At 38.9% G+C, this 27,803-nt stretch overlaps 1 protein-coding gene across 7 annotated transcripts in view; it reads right to left on the bottom strand.

Moving 5' to 3' along the window:
• PLEKHA7 (pleckstrin homology domain containing A7) overlaps window positions 1-27,803 on the bottom strand; it is a 268,956-nt gene that overhangs the window by 179,457 nt on the left and 61,696 nt on the right. Inside the window, exon 1 of one of the 7 annotated variants that reach the window (XM_074954939.1) lies at window positions 4,012-4,230. The exons of the other annotated variants lie outside the window; for them this stretch is intronic. Coding sequence (XP_074811040.1) covers window positions 4,012-4,082 — 71 coding nt within the window. The 5' untranslated portion in view covers window positions 4,083-4,230. Of the gene's footprint in view, window positions 1-4,011; window positions 4,231-27,803 lie in introns of those variants that run through there. 7 annotated transcript variants of the gene reach the window in all.

The raw sequence follows: 27,803 nt of genomic DNA, 5'->3' as shown, positions 1-27,803 counted from the left end.
CAGCCCTCCCAGGCTTCCCACGCGAACAGCTGATTCGCTGGAAGCGGGGAGGGGACAGAGAAGCAGAGCGGGGCAGAGTGTAACTCAGGGGCGGAGGCAGAGCAGAGAGGAGCTGCACCCACCAAATTTTCCCCGTGGGTGCTCCAGCCCTGGAGCACCCACGGAGTCGGCGCCTAAGGCATCACTTTGGGCTGGTTGTTAAATTTACAAGCTCTTTTAGAACTGGTTGTCTCGCACGAACTGTCTCCAGCTCACCACTGATGTACTGTACTTTATGGGCGATATAAGGGATTTTCAAGGGTAACGTTGACTATACACAATTTTCACCTTACGCGCTGACTTTAGAACCTAACCCCCGTGTAAGATGCAACTCCACTGTATTTGTATAAATGTATCACTCTTGTATCTGAAACTAGAAATATGAAATACAACTCTGAGGTCCTACTGTAGTTATGCAAAGTGTGGGCTATTAATGGTGGTTTGGAATCTTAATGGCTCCCATTAACCAGGACAATTACCTGTAGATGGCAGTTTTACTTGTAAATCTTCCCATATACCTGTGGGCTGGCAAGCGGGTAATGAAGTCTTACAATGACATGTGATCATGTCACCTGAACTGGAATCCATCTTTAACCTGGCGCTTTTCCATTGAGAAGAGGGGTGGGAACCCAGAGGGACAAAGGATTCCCAACTTATGCAAAAGATATATAAGTGGGTGGAACAGAACCAAGGGGGCAGCCATCATGAGAAATCCCCTAGCTACCACCTGAGCTGGAACAAGGGCTGTACCAGGGGAAAGGATTGTGCCCAGAATAGGAAGGCATCCAGACTGTGAAATAAACTTATTGAAACATCTCTGAGGGTGAGATTTTATCTGTATTCAGTTTCTTACTGTATTAGACGTAGACTTGCGTGTTTTATTTTATTTTGCTTGGTAATTCACTTTGTTCTGTCTGTTACTATTTGGAACCACTTAAATCCTACTTTCTGTATTTAATAAAATCACTTTTTACTTATTAATTAACCCAGAGTATGTATTAATACCTGGCGTGGGAGGGGGAAGGGGGGCAAACAGCTGTGCATATCTCTCTATCAGTGTTATACAGGGCAAACAATTTATGAGTTTACCCTGTATAAGCTGTAAAACGGATTTATTTGGGGTTTGGACCCCACTGGGAGTTGGGCATGTGAGTGTTAAAGACAGGAACACTTCTTAACCTGCTTTCAGTTAAGTCTGCCGCTTTGGGGCACGTGGTTCAGACCCTGGGTCTGTGTTGGAGCACACTGGCGTGTCTGGCTCAGCAAGACAGGGTGCTGGAGTCCCAAGCTGGCAGTGAAAGCAGAGGCAGAAATAGTCTTGGCACATCAGTTGGCAACCCCAAGGAGGTTTCTGTGATCCAACGCATCACAGCCGGCTGCCCCAACTTCCTGCCAGGAGCTTGGCTGTCCCTTTGGGCTCTCAGCTCCCTGCTCCCCAACCCCACCCAGGTACTCTGCTCCCCACCAGGAGCATGGCATCTGCCCGGGCTCTTGGCTACCTGCTAGCTCAGCCGGACTCAGAGCGGGAATCCCGGTGGGTGCAGCCTGACTTGGGAGCGGGCAGCCCAGGTAGCTGCCTGGCTGGGAGCAAGGAACCCAGGGTGCCGCCGGGCACTAGCTGAAGCCCCCCCACCTACCCTGGCTCTGGAGCCATGAAATTGACAAGAATTACAGCCTACGGCGGATGTAAGTAACCCACAGTATCTACACTGACACTACATCGCCCTAATTCGGGGTCTCAAACTCTTGGCCTGCAAACCTCCCCAATATGGCTCATGGGGCTCCAGCAGTTTTGGGGCTGGGTCTCTCCCTTGGCCTCACCTGCCGCCCCTGGTACTCCCCCCACCCAGGCAATTTACAATGTCCCAGGGTCCTGGCAGCGCAGCGGAGCTGAGCAGTGTCTGCCAGCCCCTCCCTGCGGCCCCAGGGCGGGACAGGGCTGTGCTTCCATGTGCTGCCCCTACGGCCAATGGGAAGCTTCAGGGGTGGTGCCCAGGGGAAGCAGCGTGCAGAGGCCCCCCAGCCCGCCCCACCTTGTAGCCCCAGGTAAGCCGTGCACCCCCAAACCCTCTCCCGGAGCCTGCAACCCCTCCGTACACCCCACAGCCCACAAACTCCCTCCTAGAGCCTGCACCCCCACCCCTTTTCCCACATACCCCCTCCTGCCCCCAAATTCTCTCCCAGAGCCTGCACTACCTCCCCTTCCCACACACCCCCTCCTGCCCCCAAATTCCATCCCAGAGCCTGCTCCTCTCCCTCCTCCCTCCCAGTGCCTGCAACCCCTCCCCCACCCCTGCCCCAGCCCAGAGCCTGCACCCAGCACCCAAACTCCCTCCCAGAGCCTGCACCCCAATCCCCTATCCCAGAACTCCTCCCCCACCCAAACTCCCTTCCAGAGCCTTAGGCAGGTGGGGGGCCAAGTTTGGGGGGGTAGGTTCTGGAGGGCATGATTGACATTATTGGCCCACTGGGAGGATTTGAGGACTGGCACTGTCCCTGTGGAGGGATAGCTCAGTGGTTTGAGCATTGGCCTGCTAAACCCAGGGTTGTGAGTTCAATCCTTGAGGGGGCCATTTAGGGATCTGGGGCAAAAATTGGGGATCTGTCCTGCTTTGAGCAGGACTAGATGACCTCCTGAGGTCCCTTCCAACCCTGATATTCTATGATTCTAAGGTAAATTGAGTTTGAGACCCCTGCCCTAACTACACCAACATAAGCCCTATGCCTCTCGTGGTTTAGTAGGGCACTTATATTGGCAGGAGCAAGGCCATAGTACATACGCTGACATAATTAGCTTAATGTGAGCTGTAGCGTAGACCAACCCTAAATCTTCAAGTTTCTGCTTCCTAGGCAATATGCAGATTCACACATTAAGTAGTTTTCTGCTTGTGAATGCTATTTAACATTATTCCTAATGAAACTGTAACAGAAACCACTGTTTGCATGAACATTTTATACTATGTGCAAGGTACATTCTCTGAAAATGAACAAATTAATTATTAACTTATTTTCCTACACCATTCTTCAAATACACTACAAAAAGATGTGTATTTTTGGCTCAACTCAAGTTTTCACTCTTTGTGTCATTCTTGAACCATGAAGAGGCAGAGACTTCAAACAGACACAATGAACAAAGACGTTGCATTCCTTTAGAAAGGTGTGCCAGAAACCTGAGGTATTTTAACTATCAAAAGTTGAGAATGCAACACATTTACTCCAATTGTTCTGTGGTATATTGCAGTATTAGGAATAGCAATATAATGACTTTTTAAACTTCAGTTCTTTCACTGTCATTGAATCTTACAGTATGTCTGACAAAAGTTATTTTGGGACTTATTGTGAAAAAGGTCAAACTGATTAGTGTTTACATTTGTCATACATCTGAACAGTGTACATCATAAGAAATCATCTGAAAATCAGCATTCACCACCTTTTTACATATGCACGTTTTGTAAACTGTTTCATTTTATACGCATAACTACAAACATGAATGAACTCGTTATTTAGCATAAAGGAATGATTCACTAAGAAATTGTTTCATGTGATCAAACAATGTTTCCTAGAAATGTGTGCATCACAGTCCAATTCTCAGCAATACCGAAATTTATCTTTCCAATAAATGATCCAAATACATGAACCATTTAGGAAAAATTTTCTATGGCTACAATTTCATTTGTTCATGAAACACTGATTTCAAAACATTTAGTGTAATCATAAGACCTCAGATAAAATCCTGATCATTAAAATAAACTTCTTGCTTAAAATGAAAACAGATTTTGAAAAAATCAATCATAGATCAGGCACATATAAAGCACATGCAAATTTGATTAATATTTCATTTCCTTATTTCTCTAATTTAACACATTTTCAGTCACCCAACCAACCACTAAAATTGCTACTAGCAAGTCAGGCACTATTGTACAGTTTTACATAAGACCATTAACAGAATGAAAACTGAAAACACGTACATACCTGTCTGATACCAGGTAGAAAGGATATCCTGGTTTAAGAACAGAGTTTGAAAATAGAGACTGACTACACATTGCCTTCACGTATTGTATCCACTTAAAGTGTTTCCATATTCCTTACCAAAAAATTAAGTACAAACAAACATCTGTAGACATGTTCAGAAGATAACTGAAGAGAAACCAAGTGCATATTCAAAGGTCTTAAAATTCTGACTGCATATCAGACTACTTCTTCCTGAAATTCCTAAAAGCCAACACCCTCATGACATCACATGACACAAAATTACAAATGTAATCATCTCCTTAAAAAGAAAAAAGAGTCTCTCTCATTTCTAACCAGAAATAAAATCCTGCAGTGCATCCTTCTTGTAAGGACAGCACATGTAAGGCTGAAGAGAAAAAAAGAGAGAGACCTGCTGTCTGAAACAGCAGCCTTGGTTTGGCAGTCAGCCAGCAACCAGCAGAACTTATTGCCAATGCTGCAAATCCCTCCTATCAGCTAAAGAAGATCAAGACTGCAGGGGAAACATGATTTTAGTCCCATGACAAGAACTCCCTTGGAAATGCATATAAGATCTAATCATATGACCTTGAATCTCTATTACAAAATTCTCTGAAAGAATCATTTCAACAAAACCCTACAATTTATATAGTTATTTTATCAACCATCTCAAATCAACATCACAGCGCATTATAGTAATATGACAGAATCCCTCTGTGTTAAAAAGAAACCATATCCCACTATTCTGGCAACTCAGCTAAAAGGTATTGTGTTTTTTGTTTTTTAAAATCATACTGACAAAATTCTTTAGGCAACTGAGCATATAAATAAAGTAATTTTGAAGGGGGGGGGGGGTGTGTGTGTGTGTGTGTGTGTGTGTGTGTGTGTGTGTGTGTGTTTTCCTCTGAAAGAGGAAGGGAGAAAAACTGAATAAAAAGCAGGAAACAAATGTGAGCAACTCAGTGTTACTAAAGCCTCTACATTCTAGTACCATAATGCTTATGTTGAACATGTTTAAACCATACCTAGTATTTATTAGTTTTACAGTGAAGAATTTGTACATGTTCTTCCAATAAGCTAAAATGGAGGATGGATGTGGGTTTTAATTTTAGCACTGTATAATTTTAAAAGGACATTGAGGTTAAAAATAAACAAATTTCCTTACATATGCTAGTAAAAATACTGAAAGTAGAATTTAAAACAATAACATTACGATTTACTAGTTCTGATTTCTTTTTATTTCTCATCTTGGAAATAAAAAAGGGAATCAACTTCATTTTTGTTTACTTTAAATTTCTGGTCAGTTTCTCATTCACTATGAAAATGGTGCAAAGTTTGGTTTGCAAACACTCAGAGTAATGTTTAAAGATGACCTTCAAAGGAAAAAAAAAAGTGTGTTGTATACTAAAATACCTACATTTCAGAGCAAATTTGATCTGATAATGAAATTAACCAATTTTAAGATGTTTGGGGGTTTGTTCATATCAAAATGTAAAGTTAAAGATTTCCACATTTCACCCAACTAATCTGCTTTATGCAGTGTTTTTTCCCAGGATTGAAATTAGGGGGAGTGTTTGAATTTACAGGAGGTAACAGCTGACAAGGGGTGAAACCGTGAAGGCAAAGGTGGGTTGGTATGGCACCACAGTAAAAAATGAAAAATGTTTTGACCATTTTATTAGATTTAACTCATATTTTAAAATCATCACACAAATTAAAGTTGGCTACTCAAGCCTACTATGAAGCACTATATCTAAATACTTCTTGGTTTCTTCTTGTAATTTTGCACAACTTTCTTAATGAATTTCTCGAATGCAGTGTGTTCATCTTTGGTGGTTTCTTATGTGTCTGGTATTTCCAGTTCTTCGTGATATGCTCATGATCAAGCAGAAGGCGACGTCTTTCAGAATACAAAATTCTATTCAATGAGAAAAAAGAATGCTCAACTGTAGCTGCTGGGACTGGGAGTAGCAAGAGATGTATTCCTACTTCTTTCAACGCAGAAAGCATAGCACAAAGATTGGGTCAAACCACTAGTGATGATAAAGAAGTTGAAGTCAAATCTTCATTTGTTCATTGTATGACATTCTACTCTGTGTTCAAATTCTCTATTCTGTCCTGATCACATGGCAGCCCCATTACTGGTAGTGCCTCACTCCACACAACCATTGGTGTTTTATAAGACAGGCATCTGTAAAAGCTGGGCAGACGTTGAGTAGGAGCCAGAATTTGCTATTGTAGATTTATAAGAATCTAATCTGTGTACCTTTTCAGCTGAATTAACAAACACTTCTTGTCCTCTTCACATATGGATTCAATATAAGTGCCTTCATTAGTCAACCTCTGGACTGAAGTCTTTGCTTCTTCCAGTACATTTTCAATGGATCCAAGTGTAGCTTCTATTGCTGGACAAAGATCTACTACTGTTGTAGCAGAAGCCTAGATGGCATTGTTTAATAACCCAAGTGGCTTTGTCAGTAGACTTACAAGAGAGAGAATGGTGATAGTCTACTCTGAACTTAGTAACAAAAATAGTTCACCAGCCTCACTACTTAGATCTGTCCCATCTCAGTCGATTCTTTCCAAAGCCAGTAATAACTGTTGCAGTAATTTTAAGACAATAGCCAAAGACCGCTCATGAGAAAGCCAGCAGGTTTTTCCAGGTTGGACTAATTTGAACTTCAGTCCCAGTGTATCTTCTATTTTTCCCAAGATATTCAGTCCTTCTGGATTCTTACTGAAAAAAAAAAAAAGAGTATAACAAAGATAGCTTTTTAAATGACTTTTTAAAGATCCTGCAGCTCATACTAGTGCTAGTTGGAATAGATGGCCTCCTGAGTGTGTATAGAAGAGATTAGGGTTACACTTTTCTCTGAGCAAAACTTGTACTCTACCATGTCTTCCAGAGAAGTTTGCAACTCCATCAAATGCACAAACAGCCATCTGTTTGGGATTCCATTTACAAGCATTTCAATCTTCTAAGATGTGGGTTATCTCAGATGAGGCCAATGTGTCTTCCATAACCTGAACATCTAGAAATGCATCTATTGGCCTACCACTGACATGAAGATAACCACAATGACTTAATACTTGATTACCATTTGCATCAGCACATTCGTCAGCCATGTATGCACATTTTTTGAATGTGGTGAGAGAGTCCTTCACTCCTTCAACTGCTGAGTCTTTCACTGTTGCACCACATGCTTTTAACCAGTCAGCTGAGTTTCTTGCAGAAAGATAGTGAGCATTTGCCGGTCTTGTTTGGAACTAGTGTCCAACTTCAGGACTTAACATTGGCCTTCAGTTTGTAATGTGTGGTATCTTTTGCTTAAATAGAAATTATGATGGGAAAGCCAAGTTTGTTCACATAAACTGTGTTTGTGTTTAGAGCACTCTCAAAAGCCTCATTAAATACTTCTAAAATTGGCTTTTACAGTGACTGGCTTCTAAGGCTTTCTACATGTCCCTGCAGTCCAGAGGCTTGGTGTTCTGAAGCCTATGCATGTAGGTTGTCAGCATTGGCTTTGCTGATCGGCCTAGCAAACCAAGCTCCTCCACTTTTGCTATATAAATCCATGATACTCCCACATCTTGAATACCGCGTGCAGTTCTGGTCACCCCATCTCAAAAAAGATATATTGGATTTCGAAAAGGTACACAGAAGAGCAACTGAAATGATTAGTTTCAGAGTAGCAGCTGTGTTAGTCTGTATTTGCAAAAAGAAAAGGAGTACTTGTGGCACCTTAGAGACTAACCAATTTATTTGAGCATAAGCTTTCGTGAGCTACAGCTCACTTCATCGGATGCATTCAGTGGAAAATACAGTGGGGAGATTTATATACACAGAGAACATGAAACAATGGGTGTTACCATACACACTGTAACAAGAGAAAACGAGTACTTGTGGCACCTTAGAGATTAACAAATTTATTTGAGCATAAGCTTTCGTGAGCTACACCTCACTTCATTGGATGCATTCAGTGGAAAATACCACTGAATGCATCCGATGAAGTGAGGTGTAGCTCACGAAAACTTATGCTCAAATAAATTTGTTAGTCTCTAAGGTGCCACAAGTACTCCTTTTCTTTTTGTGAAATGATTAGGGATATGGAACAGCTTCCATATGAGGAGAGATTAAAAAGACTAGGACTTTTCAGTTTGGAAAAGAGACGACTAAGGGGGGATATGATACTGTAGAGATACACAAAATCTTGACTGCTGTGGAGAAAGTGAAAGTGTTATTTACTCCGTCACATAACACAATAGAAATTAATAGGCAGCAAGTTTAAAACAAACAAAAGGAAGTATTTCTTCACACACCACACAGTCAATCTTTAGAACTTTTTGCCAGGGGATGTTGTGAATGCCAAAACTGTAACAGGGTTCAAAACAGAACTAGATAACTTCATGGAGAATTGGTCCATCAATGGCTATTAGCCAGGATGGGCAGGAATGTAACACCATGCTCAGAGTGTCTCTGTTTGCCAGAAGCTGGGAGTGAACGACAGCAAATGGATCACTCAATGATTGCCTGTTCTGTTCATTCCCTTTGAAGCATGTGGCATTGGCCATTGTTGGAAGACAGAATACTGGGCAAGATGGATCATTGGTCTGAGTCAGTATGGCCATTCTTATGTAAAAAATTAATTATAATATAAAAATAAAAATGTTTAGCACAGAAACTCCCCAAGATAACAACCGCTCAAGACAGCGATGATGTGAGATAACGACCTTGACAAATAATGCATTTTAAAAATCTTGGCCTACTAGGAAACCTATATTTATAGAAGTTTCCCAGTCACAAATCTAGCATTCTGAAGCAAAGTCACTAAAATATAGTCCAAACAAATATTGCTTTAATGTGCCTCTCCCATCTCCCTCCACTGCACCCCACTTATAGTAGTTGCCCTTGATCAGTGGAGACCCAGAGTTCAGAGGTTCACAGGTGGGGAGTGGGGGGGACAGAGGGCACCATGCTCGTTCTTTCAGCCGCTCGCACTCGCTCCAGCTGCTCACTCTGGCCGCTGTTATTCGTCATGCAACCATTCACTCCACTGCTGCATTGCTGATGGCCCTGCGCTGTCAACTTCTGCTGCCACCTGCCACTGTGACCTCTGCAAGTCGTTTCTTGAGGTTCTACCCAGCTCTCGTGATTTCAGCTCTCAGTGATGGAACCTCACTGCTAGTGCAGGCTGGGCAATCTTGTCCACAGAAACACTGTCCTGCAGCAGGACTAAGCACTTAGACCTGATTATCAGTGATTTCAGCTCTAGTGGTCACTTAAAAAAAGACAACAAAGGACTCTCTATGGAGCCTAATCAGCTCTATATTTAAACAGGGGAGAGGAGCAAGTCAAATAGTGCCTGTGACTCTTAGGCTGAGCCCACTCTTAGGCAGAGTCACTACCAAGCAAAACACCTGTCCCCGCTTCCCCCACTGGGATCTGGCATCAAAGCCCCCTGCTTAGCAAGGTCAGTTCAGGTGAGGGTGACCAAGTTTTTTACATTCACCACGGAAGTGACAAGCCCAGAGGTCCAGGGGCTATGAATTGCCAAGCCTAGAGATACCAGGGCTCAGCCCTGGCACAAATTAAGCACTGAGGGTGATCCCCTCAATCATGACAGGCTAAGCACAGTTCTGCTGCCCTTTACTCAAACAACAACAACATTTAATTAATCCAACACCAGAGAAAACTGATCACTTGGGCAACACATCTCTGTCTGCTGGATACCTAGGCAGAGTGGGTGTGTTCATGTAAATATAGTCTGGTCCTGAAGCATTTCCCCTCACCCCCAGCTCATCAGTAGCTGTAAGGGCAGAGCTCATTCAGACCTTGCTTATGAATCATTATTTGAAATTATAAGGTTGGCCAACATCACCAAAATGAATGCGCTGACGCTGTCATAAAAATAGCTGTGTGAGGAAGCTAATCTTTCTTCATACCTTTCAAATCTATTATGCTTTTTGAGGTACATGTATTTTATCATCTATCATATATGCTTTTTAAAAGTGTGTATTAATGTTTCAATTTCAAATCAAATTTCTAATTGACTAAATTGGCAACACTGCATGTAACTAGTTGACCACTAGGGTGGGGGTTCATGGTGAAATCCAGAGGAGAGAAGAGGGGAGTGTACAGCCTCCACCCCCGAGGGGGTGCAAGGAAATCCTTGCCCTTTATGCCTTACATAGGGCTTAATTTAACTGGCAAGTTTTGCACTGCTGCAGCCAGCCACTTCAAATACACTGATGCAAACTCCAAGCATAGACACACTGCACTGGTGTAAAAAGAGACTTGTACTAGTGAAGCTTACCCTAAGTTTGAAACACTGGTGTGGTTACCCCAGAGCAAAAAAGGTCTTTACTTGTTGGAATGCTTATTAGATGGGTCTGGGCTCCAACATGTTTGTGCAAATCCACCGATCCATCATTTAGCTCTTCTGTGTCCAGTTCACCATGTGTATCAGGATTATAGTTGCTCACATCAAAGGTGTAATGTTAAGCACAGCTTTTGTAATTACATCTTTGAAGCCATCTGATTAAAGGTGTGTTGTGAAGGACAAGCAGCTATAATATTTTGAGGGTGTGGGTCTGAGGATACTTGATTTTTTTTCTAGTGTCCTCCCACTCTTAATTACTATAAAAAGACAAACAACAGAAATGTAATTGACTCTGGAGCTAACAGTAAGAACTGTGTTGCTTCTGCCATGTTTTTAAAAATTTGAATGAACCTGATCCTTAAAGGACTAGACAACTTTAAGCAACAGTTAAGACTGGGAAGAGAATTTATAAGTAGCCCACAAACTTGAAACTGGAATGTATTTTTAAAAGTGGGATTCCTCCATTATAACATATCTGTTTAGTATTATGGAAGTTTTTTTAAATAGGGGTGGGGGTAGATATTGACACCATACACAAGCATATCTGCAAACTGAAAAAATAGACCAACCAACCGAGCATACTTTTCCTCATGCAAGCTTATTGTTATTTACAAATCTACTTCCTGGATCCATATTTACTTGACAAATAAAAGTTTCATTCCGAGTCTGATCGCATGTATATTTTACTTCTGTGTTTTAAACTGGTAGCCAGTGCCAATCAAGATAAACTTAACAAAACACTGATACTGTTTGATGGACTATAAAATGTTCCACTCAAACTACCAAATAAGAAAACTACAGTGCTTGAAACAAATTAAGGTTAAACAAACAAAATAAGTCACCAGGTTCAGATGGTATACAATAGTTCTAAACTACCTTAAGAATGAAGTAACTGAACTGCTAGAAAAAAATATGCACACACTCTTTAAAAACGGCTAATGGAGATGACCGGAGGGTAGCAAATCTTATACACCTATATTTTAAAAAGGCTTTAGGGATGATCTCAGGAATTACAGACCAGCAATGTACTTAGCAAACTAACTGTCAAAAATAGTTTAAAATAGAGTAACAATGTGCATAAGAGGGGGAAATGTGTACTACCTTACTAGGCTCTAAATTAACTGTCAGCTCAAGAAAAGGATACGGTCATCATTTAAGACAGCTCAATGAAGACCTAGGCTCAATGTGAAGCTACTGTAAAAAAGTGTAGATTAAGTGTTAAAATGGATAAAGAATGCAATGGAGAATAATAAAGAAATAACACCATTTTATAAACCAGGAGTTTTCCCTCATCTGAAATACCGTGTTCAGTATTGGTCACCCCCATCTCAAAAAGGATTTTGCAGAATTAGAGGAAAGTCAAGAGACCAGCAACAAGAATGAGAAGGAGGCATGGAAAACCCTAGTGAAGAGAGATTGAAAAGATCAAGATTATGTACTTTAGAGAGGAGACGTTACTAAAGTATACAGAATAATGAATGAAATTGAGAAGATTGTTTCGGAACTTCTATTCTCCTGTCTCAAAAATACAAGACTACAGGGACATTGAAAGAAACTGAAAGATAGAAAATTCAAAACTGATCAAAGGAAATACTTTCTCAACACAGTGCATAATTAGACTGTGAAACTCATTTGTCAGAGGATATATTTGTGACACTACACCCCATATTCATCTTGGGGGTATGATTAGGATATGATGATGACATAATTATGGTGCATTATGTATAAGATGGGTCATGTAAGTTGTCATTGGAAAAGTTATGATTTGCTGAAATATGATTATCCTATTTGTGTGCATGTAGCATTTTTGTATCTGAAGTTATGAATGCTGACTATGTATCTGTATTTCAAATGTGATTATACCTGGGTGACACCCACAAGGCCAAATTTTTCAAGCCTAGACAGCCGGTTGTGAAGGGCCTATGCAGGGTAATGGGGCATTAGGAAAAACAAAAGGCCTTAGAAGAAGCTTATCCCCCACCCGGTGAGCCTTCCTGCAAACACTCTAGACAGCCTGTAAGTAATGGCTGCTATGACTCAGCAAGGGCATGTGACCAGATCACATGACACTTAACCCCATTTTGATTCCTGTCTTTTTCCACAAACTGGATGGGAATTGTTTTTGAAACAAAAAGGATTCCCACCATATGTTAAAGCTATACAAGGTGGAGTGTAACATCATGTAGGGGCATCACTCCCCACACAAGAGAACTCCTGGAAACACCTAAGGAACAAACACTGAACTGGGGGAAGTGCTTGTCCTAGGCTGAAAGGATTTCTATCCTGTGTATGGAAACCTAGTGGACTGCTTGTATCATCAGGCCGGGTGAGAAATTGCATATTCATATCCAATCTTTCTAGTATTTTACTTAGCTTGCGGTTTAGTTTGTCATTTTGTTTATTTATTAGGTAATCTGCTTTGATCAGTTTGCTATCACTTATAATCACTTAAAATCTATCTTTTGGTAGTTAATAAACTTGTTTTTTGCTTTATCTAAACCCATGTGCCTTTGACTGATGTGTCTGGGGAAAATCTCAGCTTGGTTAACACCATGCTTGTTGCATATTCCTCCACACTGAGGGAGAGGTGAACTATTTATGAGCTTATACTGTACAGATCCCTGTGTAGTGCAAGACAGTATAATTCTGGGTTTATACTCCAGTGAGGGGTGCATGCCTGGGGAGCTGGGGGTTATCTTGGCTGTAGCCTCCTTATTGTTGGTTCATGCAGTGGCTGGTCTGTGTCTGCATGTAACTGCAGCTGTGTGTCCCTGCCTATGTGAATGCTGGTGGGAGTGTAAGACCGGGAGCAATCTATAGCTTGTCACAGCAGCACAATGTGAGAGGGAGCCCAGGCTGGTCAGTCAGAGGGCTAGTAGTACCCCAGTTCCAGGTGGCATCTTAGGGGGAACCCATCACAATATTTCAAGCCCAGAACTCATCAAGATTCAAAGAGGAATTGGACATTTGTGTGGACATCAAGAATATCCAGAAGCTATCACAGAAAATATTAAAAACCAAAAAAACTTCATGGGATACAAATTCTCATGCTTCAGCGCCCAAGATCTATAACAAGTAGGAGTTAGAGGAGACTCACTTGAGAAGCAGATTATTCCACATCTGCCTATTGTGGTGCTCAATTGTCCCTTCCTTGGAGACATCTCATGCTAGTTACTGTTGGAGATGGGATACTGGACTAGATGAATTAAGTGTCTGATCCAGAATGGCAATTTCCATATTCCTGCTAAACTGATTCTCTACTTGATAAAAATAATCTTGTTTAAAAGGCATAGTATCTGATGTAGTTACAAATCAAATTCTCTTGACTTCATAAAATCCATTTTATTTGAAACCCATCCCAATCTTGGGAATAAAAAATTATATAGTTTTACTAAGTGGATCCTGTCTGTTCAAGTGATTGCCTTTATCATAAAACCTATTTAAAGAAAGTTCGCTTTCACAATTGGCAGGAATGGTATTATTAATTCCAGTCGTAGAGTATCTCAAACAAAGGCATTAATGATCCAGCCCTGAAAACCATTACCTATGTAGGTGGTCTTTACATGCGTAAAGGTTTGCATAATCAGTCCTTAGAGTTTTAAATCCTGCTGTGACTGCTTCTTTGCAGATTTCTTAGATGATGTTCTTCTGTACCATTAAGAGGATGAAAAGCACATAGGCAAATGGTAAGGACAAAAACATTTTTGCCATTGCTAAAAATGGGTAAACCCATTTTCCTTGCAATCTTTATCTGCTCACTCAAGTGGAAAAATGACTAATCATGCAATACTGAGACAGAGAGTTTCATTGGTGGTTCATTACTCTACATCAGCAACTCCTACCAGGCCTGAGAAACCACTACACCTAACACATCGCTGTCATAGTATTCATCTATAAAGTCAGGTTTCAGAGTAACAGCCGTGTTAGTCTGTATTCGCAAAAAGAAAAGGAGTACTTGTGGCACCTTAGAGACTAACCAATTTATTTGAGCATAAGCTTTCGTGAGCTACAGCTCACTTCATCGGATGCATACTGTGGAAACTGCAGAAGACATTATATACACAGAGACCATGAAACAAAACACTTTCATCTGTAAAGTGCGTCTTTTAAGGTATCACATGAAAGCTGGTAACACACTGGTTATTAATATCATTACAAAATGTATGTATTAACACTATAAAAGGAATTGTTGACACTTACTAGTCTTACGCTTTAAAGCCTGTAACCAAAAGAGAGAGCCAGGTTTTCTTCCATACAGGAGGGAAAGCAGTTATCTCCCTCTCTATAATGTAAACTGAGAATTGTGAAGCCAGATACAACAGGAGCTGTATTTGCATACAAGTCAACAGGAAAAAACAGGTTTGGGATGTGAAATCAGCATGGCAAGACAGTGGAGTCTGAAACCCAGGGGTTCATCCTGACTTTGGAAGCAAAGACAATAAAATTTGAGAACTATAAGGAGAAGCAAACAACATTTCATTATCCAATTTTGCTGAGGAACACTCTTGGCAGAGGGGAGCGATTCATGAAAAATCTGGATCCTAATTTGACTGAAAATCAGAAAGCTTGCAAAAGGACTGCAAGTGAGAAACTGTTTGCGCAGGTGTCCAGCCTGCTAAAGTTATGCTTAGTCTCTTAGAAGCATGTTATACTTTTATTTTATTTATAACCAATTCTGTTTCCACTATCCCTACTCAGTATCCCTTAAATCACTGTTCTTTATTAATAAATATATTCATGCTTTTATTATAAATTTATCTCAGTGTTGTAATATTAACTGAATCAGCTGAACCAGACAGGCTGGTGTGTACACTGTCTCTTTGTAGACAGTGAACTTGGTAATTTCTCTAAGTGTCCAGTGCCAAAGGATGGATATTACAGGGGGATGCTCCTGAGACGTTCAGGAACTGGAGTACACAGAGTGTTGACCTACAAGGAAAAGTAAGAGCTGGCAGAGTCCTGAGAAGTTTGTCTGAGGTAGCTAACAACCGGGGGTGACAGGGAGCTGTCTCCCAGGTTAGCACCAGCAAATCTCTTTCACACTGAAGCATGGGGGTTACATGATGACTTACGGTTTTGGGCACCATGAGAAAGTATCACAAATACACACACATTTATAACAACTTTCAGCTGAGGATCTTAAAAAGGCTTGCAAACAAGTAAGCAAATATTGTATTGTCCTCATGTTACAGATGGAAACTCAGGTCAGAGAGGTGAATGTCAGGTTGTGAACAGGATTTGATGACACAATGTTAATACACCTACACCTGGTCTATAGAGGAGCTTAGACCATTGACAGCACCAAAGAAGCCGAATCTTTACTGACATACCTTAAGTAACTTGACAGCTCACATCACAAGTTAATGGCAGAGCAAGCTATGACTGACAACGTGACCTCACACTGTTTTTGCTTTCAGGTAAGCATAATGTCAACAGGAAAGGAGAAACAACACCCTCTAAATGAAGAGAGGGTATGGGAGCAAAGAAAAGGGAGAACACATGGATGAAAACAGTACATGACTATAATACAATGGGTACAGAGGTGGATGGGAGGACTGTAAGGTTGCACCTCTGATTTCTCTCCTTTCAGTTACTGATCCATACAATGTTCGGGGGGTTTTGTTATAGGATTCTATTCTCTTACATGCAGGCAGTTAACAGGATTATTCATTCTGATGGTATATACTATTACGGTCACCACTTTGTACAAAATGTATCCTATTCTTGTAAAAATGTGCCTTGTGAGGCATCTTGAAATGTCATAATCTGCTGAACATTGTTGCCCTGGTAAAATGTGTGTCAGTATTGATTGTAAAGTTACAAGATTCTACTGTATAACATTGTTATAACAGGTTTCAGAGTAACAGCCGTGTTAGTCTGTATTCGCAAAAAGAAAAGGAGTACTTGTGGCACCTTAGAGACTAACCAATTTATTTGAGCATAAGCTTTCGTGAGCTACAGCTCACTTCATCGGATGCATACTGTGGAAACTGCAGAAGACATTATATACACAGAGACCATGAAACAATACCATGGTCTCTGTGTATATAATGTCTTCTGCAGTTTCCACAGTATGCATCCGATGAAGTGAGCTGTAGCTCACGAAAGCTTATGCTCAAATAAATTGGTTAGTCTCTAAGGTGCCACAAGTACTCCTTTTCTTATTGTTATAACATGCTCCAAGATTAAGTAAAGCAGGCCCAAACAAGTTTTTCCACAGACAAAGACTCACTGGCACTCCAGCCAGGTGTTAAAGAGCTATCACAGGCTTAAGCAGCCATTCTCCAGCAATGGGAAGCTGTAAACAATACATTTACATTTCATCATAGGGATGGTTCAACCCTCACATGCACAAGAGACTACTTGTTGCCTGCACCCCATCTGGGGGTAACCCTCAAAGAGGTGCAAATGGATTAAATATATAGAGACAGTGGCCTCCACTTCACCTCTCTCTTCTTTCTCTCTGCTCATGACATCAACTCCTCTCAAAAAACTGAGCTAAGGGAGAAGGGGTCACAGGCTGAAAGGAGATCCAGCCTCTGAAATTTACCAGAGTGTATGGTGAGACAAAACCTTTTGCTTAGCATGTTAAGTTAGGTATTAGTTTGCGTTTTACCCTTTGATTTTCTTCTGTAATCAATCTGGACTTTAATGTATCACCACTTGTAATCATTTAAAATCTGTCTTTCTGTAGTTAATAAACATATCTTATTGTTTTATCTTAACCAGCGAGTTCGGATTAAAGTGTGAGGGAAACTCCATTTGTTGCCCTGTTGGAAATTCATAAGTGACTGGTCAGAGTGCTCACTTATTTAGCTGGGAGTGAATCTGCTAAAGGCTGTGTGAGCAGACCAGGAATGGATGTTCTGAAAACAAAGCAGTGTAAAAGACACACCAGGATAGAGAGTAAAGAGCAGTACGTTCAACAGTCCAGATTGTTCCCTGGGGAATGTCACATATATGTGTATGAGTCTCCAAGCATGGAAGGAGATTCAACAAGAGCTGAGTTAACAGTCTTATACTTCTTGTGGAGATGTAGTTTCAGTAATACCTTACATTTGGGAGTTCAAAGAAAACCTGCCATATTGCTTTCAACTTGATAATAATTTACATATTTACAACTGCAGCTTTTAAAATGTCAATGCCTTCAGAGGTCCAAATCGCATTTTTGGCATTTAAGAACCCCCAATATTTATTTTAAGCATGTAAGCGCCCATTTCAGCATTCAAAAGCAGGATTTGGTTGCTAAAAATATGCCCAAGTTTGAAAAGTTAGGACTACAGACTTCAGCAGAATTTGGAGAGGCCCAGAATGAATACAGGCAAAAGAATCAAACTCCATACCATTTTTATCCTATATATTTTGGTGGGCCCCAGAACAGGAGCCCCATTGTGGAGGCATTGTAAAAATATGGCATCACGGCACTGTTGCCTCTCCTCAAAGTATTTTCATTTATTCATTTTTTTAAAATCTGAAATAAATTATCTGAACTAAAAAAACATGTTTTATTCTTTCAGTTTGGGCAACATAACACCCAACACCCTTGCAAATACAAACAAGCACAGCTTGAAATTGTACTGATCTGCTTTATGCTATATGAGGACTATTTATACAGGTCAGATATACATATTGATTATTCTAGATTAAGGTTACTGATATCTGAACTACCAGAAAGTACCTATGTCTTTGCTTTCACACACTGCAATATTAACTAATAATGCCTTTAATATCTCAACACAACCTAAGACTACATTAAGTTTCCAAACTGTACTTTGTTTACTGTACATATATTCCTGCCCCTCTAAATGCATTTCATTATACATAATATGTACGTGATGTGGTTGTAATTTGGGAAGTCTGAAGTCTATTTTTTACCTCCCAGAAAACCTGAAGGGCAATCTTCTCAAGAGACCATTATTCTTACATATATCTTATTACTTTTAGAAGCCGGTGTTTTGTGTTAAGGACCCTGATAAGAGCTACATCATCAGACTTGTACATGTTGAAGACAGTTATAACATTATCTCATATATAATTTATTTTAAATTATGCTGTAATGTATAGTATATCTGGATAGTTATGGAAGAGGTTTACTGTTTTAAAATCAAAATTCACTCATTTTGCTTTTAAATTTTAACATTTTAAATGTTGTATTTGGAAACCTCTTAGAACAGGAGTAATGGAAAAGATAAGGCTTACAAATAAACTCAAAGTCAATGCAGTGATAATGAGAGTGCTTTCAAAATAATCTTTCCTTATTAAGACTTTCTAAACAGAGCTGGCTGACATTCAGTTAACGTCCCTTCTACAAACAATCTGAAATATTCTTGATAAAATATTTTTAGTCTTGCCACTGTTTGACTCAGGCATACAAGAACAGGCTGAAGGTCATTTTGAGGATGAAGAAAATAAATCTCAGATAAAAGGAGAGTTAATAAATGAATCCCTAGAAAGACAAAGTATTTTAAGAACACCTATATTTAAAGTTGTGTATACGTCTTTGTTTACAGTAATCTGAACCTATGATAATTTGAACATTAAAAGCAATGGAACAAACTCATCCACAGTGTAAATCCATTGAAGTCAATAAAATTTACCCTAAGATGGACTTGGCCTGTCAGGAGTTTTTTTTGTTTGTTTGGGGGTTTTTTCCTCTCTCTCTTTTCTTGTGCTTTCAAGACTATAAAACAGCACACACAGTTTTGACTAAGAGTTCCTCATCTCACTTTTTCTGAGGAAAATTTTTCTTTTCTTAATTAAACACTCAAGTGGCTGCATTTATGATGCTTATATTTGTTCCATGTTCTTATTCTTAGAACTTTAAATGACATAATCAAACATTCTAATTTAATAGATAAAACTGAACATGAGATAACAATGGTTTTGCACACAAATGGAAATTGAGTTAAATCTATCTTATTCACCAAAATATCAAAAATTTCAGGACTCATCCTGAAAAGCCTTTACTATTGTTTAACCATTGCAATCTGTGCTGCTTTAAGAACTGAATTTATAATTATTTCTGGTATATTCTTTGTCATATTTCTTTGATCTGAGAGAAAAGAATACACCAATTAATTGCCCAAGTAATGCTTTGGTATCCTTTAAAATTCTATTATACTAAAATAGTTTGTGTCTTATAAGATAAGTCACCCCTTTAAATGGGCTACAAATCAATCTTGTAATTAATAAATAATTGACAACATAAAACGTGTTTTGTCACATATATTTAACTATGGGCATACTACTAAACATTTTTTTAGAATGTAAAAAGTCTGGAGCAGCAAAACCCAGAGATATTCCTGGAAACCGAAAAGTTATAATCTTTCCAAAGTACTACTGTAAGAAAAAGTATTTCAATGATGCAGGAAATCTCTCTCCTCTGGAATAATATATTGTCTTTTTTTAAAAAAAGATGACCTAAATATAGTCAGAAGCATCCTCTCAAGCATAAGGACTCTATGATTCATACTTACAGCAACTGAAAAATCTCATGTCATCTCACATGAATTAAAAAAAGTAAGCTGTATAAGATGTTCTGAAAAAGCCAACAGTAGAAAGGAAAGGACACGTGTACAAATATGAAGAATACTATGTTTGATAAATTATAAGAAATAACTAAACTAATTCCCTGGCAGCATTTATAACTTCATTGAGCTTTGTACCTGAGCTTCAGATCACTGGATGAATCCAATTATTCCATAAGGCATTTTAATTTCTTCTGTCTCCCTTCCCCAATTAGTTTTACAAAACAATACCTAATTTAATATTTACACACTTTCACAAAAGGAAATAGCAAAAATATTAATTCTAAAAGGACTACAATCAACCTCACAGCAAACTCCACAATGACAAATCCCAAGCCTTCCTGTCTCCAAAAACTTTAACAAGCTTGGAATATAACTGATGTAAGAAGCCAGCAGCGTTAACGGTACATGCCAAAAATATCCTTCATGAGCTGTTCTAATTGCTGAAGATAAGAAAACATAAGTTTCAAAACAGATATTCTCATAACAAAACAGACTTATAAAAACATAACATTAAATAAACAGCTTACATTTCAAGATATAAGTAAGAGTCCTAGTAACTCAATTAAAAGAATTGACAGAGTATTAATATAGGGCAGTATAAAATTTTTCTTGTAGTTTTGAATAGCAGGTTTCTCAGAAATCTACTAAAATACAGAATACACCAAATTTGATAGTGTGTCTCAGCCAACAACTTCCAGCTGTCCAAAGAAAAGACGAATAATGATGTGGTGACAAAATACATACCTATAATTGTTTACTTGTAACAGTATCTGCTGTTTAGAAGCAACTACTGCAACCATCAGCTTCAGTCAGTCAGTCACTGACCACTCACACTGTCAGCAAACCACAAGCACACACTAATAAGTATTTGGCAGTGAAGCACAGTCATTAAAAGGACAAAGCTCAATTTCTCTCTCTCTCTTTTTTTTTTTTTTAAACTGCTCAAAATTTTTCAGTTTGGGGTTAAGGATTCAAGTCTACTTGCAGGTTAAGACAGAACTGCTGATTTCTCTGAATTGCTAATGCCTCATCCCACTATCACTGGAAAAAAGCATCCACATTTCACACGACTGTTTTTCCCCCCTTGAATCTTGTCTACAGATAAAAATTGCACCACTTTAACTAAATTGGTTTCTAAACTGATTTAAACTGGTGCGACCCTAAATCAGTTTAAGAAGGAGCTGTAGAGATTGAGCTTGTTACCAAAATAAGTTAAATTGATATGAGCCATTACATTGACTTAAGAGTGTCCACCCAAGAAGGTGGCACCCAGGGGTGAAAGTAACGGGGTAGGAACTGGTACGGCATACCGGTAAAAGGTAACTGCCAGTACCAGCCCCTACCGCTGACTTTTACTTTGCTTCCCCTTTTGCGCCCCGATTGGAGGCCCTACTGGGTCCCTACCAGCAGGGCTGCCAATGTCCCTGCCCCTTTTGCCCCCCGGCCACCGACAGTGGGGGGGTGAAGAAGTAGCTGCCCCAGGGCCATGATTTAAAATGGCCCAGGGCTCCAGCCACCAACTGGAGCTCCGCGCCCTTTAAATCGCAGCTGGAGCCCTGGGTGGCACAGGCCAGGGAGCACAGATGGACTGGCTGGGGGAAGCTGACCCTTCCACCTGAGGCTCTTCCTGGGGGGGCCAGAGCGACCCCGTACCAGTAAGAGCTGCATTTTACTTTCACCCCTGGTGGCACCACTGAAACGAAATCTTTTTAGAAACTTTATTTCCCAATCTTATTGAAATTAGTCGCATTAACTTTGCATATGTAAAATGGTAAACCAATTTCATATAAAAACTTGACATATCTTATTTCAAATCATGTTTAAAATGCACCCAGCTCCTCACACAGTCAGTCAATGAGGTGTCTGCTTGTATGGGGGGGGGGGGGGAAATGTAGTACCAAGCTGTTCAGTTTCTAAAAGTTTCCTGATAATTTCTCAAAAGTCAAAGAATGTTTTAATTTTTTTAAGTCAGGTATTTTAATTTTATGTAAAGTATATTCAACTTAATGAAAGTAAATGCAATAGATGATGACTAAACAAATGCCACCTTGCACTAGTTGACCTGGAAATTCTGGCAAACATTTTTCTTGCTTTTTCTGCTCACTCACTGAGAACAGGAAAAACTTAAGTGTGTGTGTGTGTATATACATATATATATATACACACACACACACACACACACACACACACACACACATATATACACACACACACACATATATACATATACATACACACACACACACACGCTTAGAAATGATTCTGTGATTCCTAACTTACCTGACGGGGGAGTTGTGAGGATTTAGGTTAGTAATATGCTTTGAAAATATAAAGCCCTATATAAATACTAAGTGTTATTATCAAAACCTACCAGCATATAGCATGTTCTTACTGTAATGAGAAACAATGGGCCACACTGTACAACAAATATTTTTTATATGACATTACATCTAGTTGCAGGAGTTTACAAGGTAAAAACCTCATCAACTGTGGGCACCACATTCCTCTAGCATTTTGTATTTTGAGTTGGAATCATAACATCAAACTTATTTTCTGCTTTGACATCACAATGGTATGATGGTCCATCAAAAAATATGTCTACTTATTTTTCTTAAGGACATATTCAGATTAGGAAACAACTAGACAGATAAAAACAAGCTTTACAGCTAGGTCAGAAACAAGTTGCACCACTTCAGATGTGCATTTTTGACCAATATACTTCTACATAAAATGAAATACTGAAAGTCACAAGAAACATTATGCACTGTTTCTAAACCCTGAAAACATCAAGTATTTTATTTACATTTGTATTTAATGAACCCAGTGCTCTGGATGTATATACCAATATCATAAAAAGTAAAACAAATGTCCATAAGATCATAAACTATCCCAAAACTACAAACACATCGTGTGCTGTGGTAAAACTATCAAGAATCCTGTCCATTTCACACAGGTGATGTTTGGGAAGCTCTGGAGAGGGAAGAAGTGATGAAGCTCTTTCTTGAAGCTAGAGAAGATACAACTACATACTTATTAGTCTCTGTAGCTGGTATTGGATAAAGGTGGAACCATAGGAATAGTAACTTAATAGACATCCAAGAAACTTCCCCACAACTACCCAAGTGAGTCTGCTAGGTATTGCTTCTTTTCATTAATATCCCTACTTGATGCAGACTGCCTCCTCCACATACTATTATGAACACTGAACCGACCAGTCTCTTTTTTTCCAGTGTCTCTGAATTCCCTTTATTGCCACTATTTACTCTCCTTCAACATCTCTCATTCTCTGACACCCCATCAATTTTGTGATCTCTACTCTATCAACCTCTTTAATTTCTCTGCTACTCTCAACCCTATGCTTCCATCCCTGACATCTAGTATTTTAGAAACTTAGGAATTGTCCTACTTGATCAGACCAAAGGTCCATCTAGTCCAGCAGGCTCTCTGCAACAGTAGTCAGTACCAGATGCTGCAGAGGAAGTATAAGAAACCCTGAAGTGGGAAAATATTTAACAGGTCTACTGGGAAAATTTCTTCTTAACTCCCTTAGTTAGAGGTTGGCTTATGTCCTGGTGAAAAAAAGTTTATATCCCTTCTAAAACTCCTGTTTTTCATTTATTTCCCTATCTTTAAAAATCCTTACTACCATAATTCTGGGCGTTCTCATTATCAAAGTAACTACCCTTATTTTTTATAGTATTTTTTTAATCATGCTTTCAAAGAGGAAAGGTTTGAGAAGCACCCTACAATACTGCCTGAAAATTATAATTACACAAAATGCTAGATCCCTCATTAAAAGTGTCCTTGGGATCCTTATTTTTTTCTCAAGAGAAAAGTTGTCCCAGAGATTCATAAACCAAGCTCAGACTTAGATTATGCAAAACTTACACAGCTCTTGTATTACACTTCAAAGAAAATTACCAGATAATCAAGGAATATTTGAAAAGGAAACAGTGTGTTTGGTTATACTAACTTTATCAGAAATTCCAACAGAAACCAATTGATTGACGTATAATATTTCACAAGAAAGAATGTAGGGAATCATAACGATAGCATTTGAGTGCACAGTATGCAACCCACAAAACTAGGTGATGCTCTAAAATGGAAAAAATACAAGTATCAGGCTTATACTGCAAATGTAGAACGTAAGTGTTAAAACTGAAAATAGACATATTTTCAGCTTCAGCAATATAAACTGAATAAAGAGCAAAGAACTATCTTCTCACATATACTGCAATTCCAATAACTGAATGCATTTTGTCATTTTCAGGGACATTAAAGCCTGTTATTTTGAGGATTATACAATAGACTGAAGATTAGTTAACATTCTCTATAACCTCAGACTATTGAGAAAAGTACAAGTGGTAATTTCATTTGGTTTTAAAGCAGTTGTTCTCACTGTGATAGTTAGAATGAGTTGAAGTTTCCATTATAACTTTTGTCTTTAGGAGATTCTAACACAAAAGTAAAAATTTACTCTAGCATTAAACTTCCAAAACAATCACTCAGCTGAGAAGTCCTCTCTTTTTTCTAATAAAAAATAGGACTGTCGATTAACCGCAGTTAACTCATGTGATTAACTAAAAAAAATGAATCACGGTTAAAAAAGTTAATCGCAATTAATCACAGTTTTAATCACACTGTTGAACAATAGAATACCAATAGAAATTTATTAAACCTTTTTGGATGTTTTTCCTCATTTTCAAATATATTGATTTAAATTACAACACAGAATAAAGTGTACAGTGCTCACTTTATATTATTATTTTTATTACAAATATTTGCACTGTAAATATGATAAACAAAAGAAACGGTATTTTTCATTCACCTCATACAAGTACTGTAATGCAATCTCTTTATCACAAAACGTACAACTTACAAATGTAGATTTTTTTGTGTTACATAACTGCACTCAAAAACAAAACAATGTAAAACTCTATAGCCTACAAGTCCACTCAGTTCTACTTTTTGTTCAGCCAATCGCTAAGACAAACAAATTTGTTTACAATTACCCGAGATAATGCTGCTGGCTTCTTGTTTACAATGTCACCTGAAAGTGAGAACAGGCAGTCACATGGCACTTTTGTAGCCAGCACTGCAAGGTATTTACGTGCCAGATATGCTAAACGTTCATAAGCCCCTTCATGCTTCGGTCACCATTCCAGAGGACATGCTTCCATGCTGATGACGCACGTTCAAAAAATAATACTTTAATTAAATTTTGACTGAACTCCTTGCAGGAGAATAGTACCTCTCCTGCTCTGTTTTACTGGCATTCTGCCATATATATCATGTTATAGTAGTCTCAGATGATGACCCAGCACATGTTCTTTTTAAGAACACTTTCACTGAAGATTTGACAAAAGGCAAAGAAGGTACCTGTCATAAATAGAAAGGGAAGGGTAAACCCCTTTAAAATCCCTCCTGGCCAGAGGAAATCTCCTCTCACCTGTAAAGGGTTAAGAAGCTAAAGGTAACCTCGCTGGCACCTGACCAAAATGACCAATGAGGAGACAAGATACTTTCAAAAGCTGGTAGGAGGGAGAGAAACAAAGGGTTTGTGTGTCTGTCTATATTTTGTCTTTGCCGGGGATAGACCAGGAATGAAGCCTTAGAACTTTTAGTAAGTAATCTAGCTAGGTACGTGTTAGATTATGATTTCTTTAAATGGCTGAGAAAAGAATTGTGCTGAATAGAATAACTATTTCTGTCTGTGTATCTTTTTTGTAACTTAAGGTTTTTGCCTAGAGGGGTTCTCTATGTTTTGAATCTAATTATCCTGTAAGGTATCTACCACCCTGACTTTACAGGGGAGATTTTTTTTTTATTTCTATTTACTTCTATTTCTATTAAAAGTCTTTTTGTAAGAAAACAATGCTTTTTCATTGTTCTCAGATCCAAGGGTTTGGGTCTGTGGTCACCTATGCAAATTGGTGAGGCTTTTTATCCAACATTTCCCTGGAAAGGGAGGGTGCAAGTGTTGGGAGGATTGTTCATTGTTCTTAAGATCCAAGGGTCTGGGTCTGTAGTCACCTAGGCAAATTGGTGAGGCTTTTTACCAAACCTTGTCCAGGAAGTGGGGTGCAAGGTTTTTGGGAAGTATTTTGGGGGGAAAGACGTGTCCAAACAGCTCTTCCCCAGTAACCAGTATTTGTTTGGTGGTGGTAGCGGCCAATCCAAGGACAAAAGGGTGGAATATTTTGTACCTTGGGGAAGTTTTGACCTAAGCTGGTAAAGATAAGCTTAGGAGGTTTTTCATGCAGGTCCCCACATCTGTACCCTAGAGTTCAGAGTGGGGGAGGAACCTTGACAGTACCAATGTGAGATTTCTAAAGATAACTACTGCACTCAACCCAAGGTTTCAGAATCTGAAGCGCCTTCCAAAATCTGAGAAGGATGAGGTGTGGAGCATGCTTTCAGAAGTCTTAAAAGAGCAACACTCCGATGCAGAAACTACAGAACCCAAACCATACGGCGGCCTCTGACTTAGATGATGAAAATGAACATGCGTTGGTCCACATTGCTTTGGATAGTTATTGAGCAGAACCCGACATCAGCATGGACACATCCTCTGGAATGGTGGTTGAAGATGAAGGGACATATGAATCTTTAGCACATCTGGCACGTAAATATCTTGCAACGCCAGCTAAAACAGTGCCATGCAAACACCTGATGTCACTTTCAGGTGACATTGTAAACAAGAAGCAGGCCCCATTATCTCCTGCAAATATAAACAAACTTGTTTCTCTGAGTGACTGGCTGAATTAGAAGTAGGACTGAGTGGACTTATAAGCTATAAAGTTTTACATAGTTTTATTTTTAAAGGCACATTATTTTTTGTACATAATTCTACATTTGTATGTTCAATTTTCAAGATAAAGAGAGTGCATTACAGTACTTGTATGAGGTGAATTGAAAAATACTATTTCTTTTGTTTTTTACAGCACAAATATTTGTAATCAAAAATAAATATAAAGAGAGCACTGTATTCTGTGTTGTAATTGAAATCAATATATTTGGAAATGTACAAAACATCAAAAAATATTTAAATAAATTGTATTATATTATTAACAGTGTGATTAATCGTGATTAATTTTTTTAATCACTTGACAGCCCTAATAAGCCATCAAGTTTTTAAAAGAAAGCTTAGTTTAAAGTATACATTAAGGAAAAGAAAAGGTAGGTTTTTACTGCCTTTGATATTTTGCATTTGTGCACTTCCAACGTAGCTTCTATATAGAAAATTAAAAAGCATACATATACACATACATATATAAATTTTGCCACGCAAAGTCCTGGACACCACGTAAAGTGCCATATAAACCTTTCAAGCAACTTCTAAATGTTGTCTGAATCCTCTGTATCGAAGGGTATTTTACGCAAAGAAATTTACTATCAATTTTTAATGTTCGTGGGGGCCTTATTCAGCACTAGTGTTTCCCACAAAAATCCAAAGTAGTTTTGTGAGAGAAAGGAAAATTAAATAGGGACCTAAATTAGTTTATGGTACATATACACTTGCATAATAGATCACAGACCAGTTTTCTTATATAAAATGTGCAATATCTAGATTGGTCAAAAGCCCTAACTCCTATTAGCTAACTAGATTTTTTTTAAAAAATCTGCTAAAGCAAATCTTCCCCAAACAAGAAACCAGAGGAAACTCTCAGACAAAAAAGTAATGTTAAACTTTGTAACAAAAATTACTATGGAAGCATCAACTTCACTAAACATGGCAAAAACCAACAAAACCAAACATTTATAATTGCTTAGACTCAATGACATCATTAAGGGAAGCAAATACTTGGAATACAAGTAGTCTGAATCCTTATAACTTCAGCAACTCATTATTTGATTCTCCATTCCAGTAGGGCCTGCAGAATGG

Source organism: Natator depressus, chromosome 6 (assembly GCF_965152275.1).
Source record: "Natator depressus isolate rNatDep1 chromosome 6, rNatDep2.hap1, whole genome shotgun sequence".
In the NCBI taxonomy this organism is placed as follows: Eukaryota; Metazoa; Chordata; order Testudines; family Cheloniidae; genus Natator; species Natator depressus.
This window is presented reverse-complemented; position numbering and strand designations above follow the sequence as displayed.